The 5,871-nt window shown below is 36.3% G+C and overlaps 1 protein-coding gene across 1 annotated transcript; it reads right to left on the reverse strand.

The window, feature by feature from the left end:
* Positions 1–1,046: 1,046 nt before the first annotated feature.
* Positions 1,047–2,015, reverse strand: LOC123388219 (olfactory receptor 11G2-like). The gene has a single exon (XM_045067487.1). It carries the CDS (start codon positions 2,007–2,009, stop codon positions 1,047–1,049), a length of 963 nt encoding a protein of 320 aa, XP_044923422.1. The 5' UTR covers positions 2,010–2,015.
* Between the last annotated feature and the right edge of the window lie 3,856 nt (positions 2,016–5,871).

Here is a 5,871-nt window from a genome sequence, read left to right on the forward strand (position 1 = left end):
AGTGGGTAGAAGAAGAATAAATGAAACAAGATGGGATTGGGAGGGAGACAAACCATAAGTGACTCTTAATCTCACAAAACAAACTGAGGGTTGCCGGGGGGAGGGGGTTTGGGAGAAGGGGGTGGGATTATGGTCATTGGGGAGGGTATGTGCTTTGGTGAGTGCTGTGAAGTGTGTAAACCTGGTGATTCACAGACCTGTACCCCTGGGGATAAAAATATATGTTTATAAAAAATAAAAAATTAAAAAAAAATGCACAGATTTATAATTTTAAACAGAAATGACAGATTATATCATTTATTCAGTTAACAAAATAACTTGTCATGGTACCATATCTGTACATCTAAACTCCCTCATTTAAAAAAGTTTCATTTTCCATTGCATGGGCATAAGTTACCCAAACAGGTCTCAATAAATGGGCATTTAAGTGGTTTCTAGTAATTTGCTATTACAACACTGCAACAATGAATATTCTTCTGCATGCATATTTTCACATATGCGAGCTTGTATGTGTAGACTAGGTATTTAGGAATGAGTGTAATTGCTGGGTTAATGGATAGCATGCATTTTAAAGTTTGTTAAATTGTTTGTGATTTGTTCTAAGTAGAAGTTGTACCAGTTTACATTTCTATCAATAATATACATATTTCTCCCTGCTCAAATGAAAGACTATTTGATGGCTGCATATCTGAATGGCAAACATATATTCTTATAGTTTATTATGTATTTCTTTCTTTATGAATAGAAAGAGCAGCTCTTTAAAAAATAAAAAAAATTCTGTGCATTATAAAGTTATGATGAGAGCAGGTCCCTCAAAATTTCCATTCTCCAGCTTCTTCATCTATAAAGTGAGGGAATTGGATAATGTCTCTGAATCCTTTCTTGCTCTAATGATTCTAGGAAAAGTATGAACAGCCACAATGAATAAGTTCAGTAATAGGATGAACAATTCTCAGAGTGGTATTGGTTATTAATATTTTTTCACCTGAAGAAGTTTGAAGGTAGGCTATTACTCAAAGATTTTTTTTTTACCAAAGTAAAAATTTTTATATTCCTAGAAATTTCTGCAGGGCATATTTCATATCTTTGTTTCTCAGACTGTAGATGACAGGATTAATGAGTGGGGTTCCTACAGAATAAAAGAGGGTCACAAGCTTCTGCATCCCAGATTCATGTTCAGATGTTGGGCTCAGATACATGACCATCACTGAGCCATAAAACAATGAAACCACAGCCAGATGGGACCCACAGGTAGAGAAAGCTTTTCTTCGTCCAGCTGCTGAAGGGACCCTCAACACAGCTCTGAGGACCAGAGTATAGGATACTATGATGCAGAGGAAAGGAATAAATAAAAGCAAAGAACTTAAAATCATCCAAAAGAACTCCATTATTGGGGCTCTGGCACAAGTGAGTGCTAATAGGGGACCTGGGTCACATAGGAAGTGGTCAATGATCCTAGACCCACAGAAGGACATTTGGGAAATAACAATGATTGGGACTGGGAACCAGAGGAAACCAAGTATCCAGCAGGTGACCACCAGATTGGTACAGAGACATCTTGTCATAATGGTTGGATAGTGTAGAGGTCGGCAGATGGCAAGGTACCGATCAAATGCCATAATAGCCAAGAAAAAGCATTCTGTAGAACCCAAGGAGAAGAAAAAGTAGAACTGGAGAAAGCATCCAGAGAAGGAGATGACCTTGGTGTCAGAGAGGAAGTTGGCCAACATGTTGGGGACAGTGGAGGTGACATAGCAGATCTCTAGGAAGGAGAAGTTGGCGAGCAAGATGTACATGGGAGTATGGAGTCTCTGATCCCAGCGCACGGCACAGATGATAGACCCATTGCCCATGAGGGTCAGGAGGTAGAGAAGGGTGAAGAGCAGAAAGAGGAGGATCTGCCCTTGCCTGGGGCAAGGGAACCCCAGGAGGATGAAGCCAGTGATGGTGCTGGAGATGTTGAGGGTGTTGGAGATTTTCATGTATCTGGGAGCTATGAAAGAACCCATAATTACTGAATATTCCTGGAACAGTGGAGAGGTTTCATTTTCTTTGTCCAAAGAAGAAACAGATTAGTTTATTCATTATGAATTCAATATTTATTGAATGTTTACTGTTGGCGAGGTATTTTTTTCTAGATACTGGAGGTATAGCCGTGAACAAAATAGATTAAAAATCCCTATAGCCTTTAGCTTATCCCAGATAGTAGAACGCAATGCAGGTTGATATTATTATGTGTAATTCTTTTTTTTTAATTTTTAATTTTTTATAAACATATATATTTATCCCCAGGGGTACAGGTCTGTGAATCACCAGGTTTACACACTTCACAGTACTCACCAAAGCACATACCCTCCCCAATGTCCATAACCCCATATTATATATAATTCTTTTTCTCTCCTCTTAAACTCAATATACTGGGTTAGCTCTCTTCTTGACAAATGTCTTTGTAAGAGTAGGCTGAGGTTATTGTTATGTCCAGGAGCAGTGTCATGGAGGTGACTAGAGCTATAGATGATCCTTGCCTTTAGAAGACTTTCTGTAATTTTTTAAATGAATGGATAAATACATTGCCTTTAGGAACTCCATGAACAGTCACCTGTTCATGCAGTTGCTTGTGGTCAGGTGCCTTGTTGTTGGTCATGTGATTCCAGAGCAAGAAAAACGTGGGACTTTTGGTTTCAGTTAAAAATTACATGATGTTTAGGCTATATTTTAACCTAATTCTCTCTAATGGCATTATCTACCAATTTCATGGGCAAAGCCATCAAGTTTGTTGGAGAAAACTACCTGAAAAAAATAGCACTTAAGGCCATTTGGATGGATGGCTTGGAAAATAAAATTAACATCAATAATCTGACCTGATTGGAAAAGATCTGTTCTCTGGGGTAAGGATGCAGTGGTATGCTGGAACCCCTTCTCTTGGTCAAGTTGGTTTAGGACATTTATTTAATTCCCAGGTTAAGGGTGGTTGTGTGTCCCCTAAGAAATTCTAAGATTCTAGCCATCTTGGTCTCAATATCTATTACCACAGGGCTTTCCTGGCCTCAGCTAGGGTCTGAATGGTTGGGGAGATGATGACTGCATTATGAGCACTCTTCTGTATGCTTTTGCCCGGCTTTAAATTTGTCTGTATCAGATCTCAGGTTAAATTCGAAATGATTATCTATTTATTTCTCATAAAGGGGAACTGAAAGCAGGTTTTATTTAAAAATCTCTAATTTGTAAAACAACTCTCTTTCATTTAGGATGAAACTATTCAGGACTTTTTGCCTCTGTTGGTGAAAAATTTTTGCCTGAATTTGCCTGTCTCTTTGTAGAACATGTTAAAACTGATATTGCAGTCACATGAACTCAGGTTATCCAGTCTCAGAAGTAAAAACAAAAATTTTATGAAGCTTGTGAGTTTATAATATTAATTTACAGACATAATACCTGGATTTAAGCAATTCAAGGGATCTCCTGCTTAGTCTTAATTGTGTGTTTTTGGTTTGGATTGTTTTGCTGCTTTCCTCAAATCTCAGTTTATACTCAGTCATCTATTTGACCACTTTTTTACTGGAAATGTGGATAGTTGAGTAAATCTTTGAGGGCTTTCTTTTTTTTTTTTTTCTGTACGTTTAATATCATATCTCCCTCTCTCTTATCCTTTATAACTCAGGTGCAATTTGTATTTGCTCTGTTTCTAAAATTTGTCTTGATGCATCTGCTTTTTTATGTTTCCCCTGCACCTCCTTGTTCAAACTACTATTATTTCTCTGGATTACTACAGAGCCTCCTGAATGATCTCTTTTCTTCCTGCCTTTGCTTCTTTTAACCCGTTCTCTACAACAGGCATACTGCCTTTTTTTTTTAAATTTATTTTTTATTTTCAGCATAACAGTATTCATTATTTTTGCACCACACCCAGAGCTCCATGCAATCCGTGACCTTTTAATAATGTAAATTTAAAAATTTTAAAAATGTAAGTATGTCATTTCTTTATGTAAAAACATTCAGTAACTTCCCCACCCTAGAATAAAATCCAAGTTCCAATTTATGGCGCATGAGCCCCTAAATGATTCAGCCTTCACCTACTTCACAGTTTCTTCCCTTTATCCTCCTCTTGCCCTCATCTGCCTTTCCCTCTTTGTACTTACTCAGTTACATGGGGCTTCTTCCTATACTGGCATAAGCCAAGCCCATCTCCGACCAGGTGCTTTTGCTTTAGGTGTTTTTTTTTTTTTTTTTTTTGTCTGGGAATCTCATCTGAACGCATTCTTCAGTTTTCAGCACAAATACTTTCTTCTTCTGAACACTCTATGTTAGTTCCTCTGTCATTCTCTCGTTACTAAATTTCTATTTATTTTCTTTTTAGTACTTATCAAGATCTGAAATTATTTCTTTACTTATTTATTGCATTTGCCGGTTGAATGAGCTAGAGAACTTGTCAAATTCATTGTTTGATTAGGGTCGTGGCACATAGTGGGAATTTAATAAATTGTAGTATAATTTTTTTTCAAAAATATTTTTAAAATTATGAAATACATGTATCATATAAAACTCTGGAAAAACACATGGATTGCAGAGAATAATGCAGAGAATAATAAAAGTTTAAAAAATATCTATAAAAGACATTTTAGGAGAAACATGTTCTAAGTCTTAAAATGATATTATTTATATGAAACTGATTTTTACACCTTGGGAACTTAAAAAAATAATGCGAGTAAAATTTGCAGGAATGTGTTATTTAATAACTTCCGTGTTTTACCTTGAGTTACTAGAGTTCTGATACAGATTTCAGGGAACTTATTTGAAAGGGGGTTATGAGAGATTGAATGTTCTTGGTAACAGAACATATTCTGTTTAAGTGATCTGTTCAGCTGCCAAAGGATGGGTAGCAGAGTGGACAAGTAGAAAGACAAGGCCTAAATTCTTTTGATTAAAAAAAATTATTTGTTTATGGATCTAGCATCTTAGTTTGTCAAATGGTTGAATGGGAACTGTACTATAGAATTCTTAATTCTGTTCATCTCTGAGAAGTTAGTTGTTTTTCTAGGAATGCCCAGACTGCACAGGATACTTAGACTTGCAAGTCTAGAAATGATATATGATCCTAGAATGAAAACCCTTGGCTGGATATTGTATTAATTAATCCAAAGGAGGAGAAATCAGAGAGTGAGATGAATCATGAGAGACTATGGACCCTGGGAAACAAACTGAGGGATTCAGAGGGGGAAGGGGTGGAGGGAAGGGGGTAACTGGGTGATGGGTATTAAGGAGGGCACGTGTTGTGATGAGCAGTGGGTGTTATATGTAACTAATGAATCATTGAACACTATAGCAAAAATTAATGATGTACTATACAGTAGCTAACTGAACATAATAATAATAAAAATAATAATTATATATGAAAGTACAAGGTATAGGACACCTCCCTTGTAGAATAGTTTTCCAGGTAAAAGCCTGACAAAACTGTCCTGGAGAAGAGGAAATGTGTAAAAATATTTTATGCTAAGTCTAATGAAATTAAATGTGGTTAAAGATAGAGATATTTGTGCTAAGCTGTTTTGTTACTGTTTTTCAATTAGCTCCTAAGCATAGAAAGCAGCTGCTAATGAATTCTTTTAGAATCATTATACATTGTGTACTCTTACTTACGTCTGTTTTAATTGAACATTAAGGGAATGCAGTATTTTAATGGTAACCCTGCCAGTATCTTTATCTAGAGGCCTGTTGCCATTTTTGTCCTCTGAAATCTTTGTCGCCGAGAAAGCCGGGATTACACTTTTTTCTTTCAGATGGACTTGGTGTAGTGTATTCTTGGTTATCGAAATACTCATAGTTTTGGGGACTTTGAAATGGTAAATATTCATGGTGTGTGTAAAAAAA

Source organism: Mustela putorius, unplaced genomic scaffold (genome assembly GCF_011764305.1).
Source record: "Mustela putorius furo isolate JIRA1106 unplaced genomic scaffold, ASM1176430v1.1 tig00003896_pilon_pilon_pilon, whole genome shotgun sequence".
NCBI classification, from domain to species: Eukaryota; Metazoa; Chordata; class Mammalia; order Carnivora; family Mustelidae; genus Mustela; species Mustela putorius.

Bases quoted from the DNA above. Each gene is read 5' to 3' on its own strand.
- LOC123388219 (XM_045067487.1), bottom strand. From the start codon at position 2,009: ATGGGTTCTTTCATAGCTCCCAGATACATGAAAATCTCCAACACCCTC.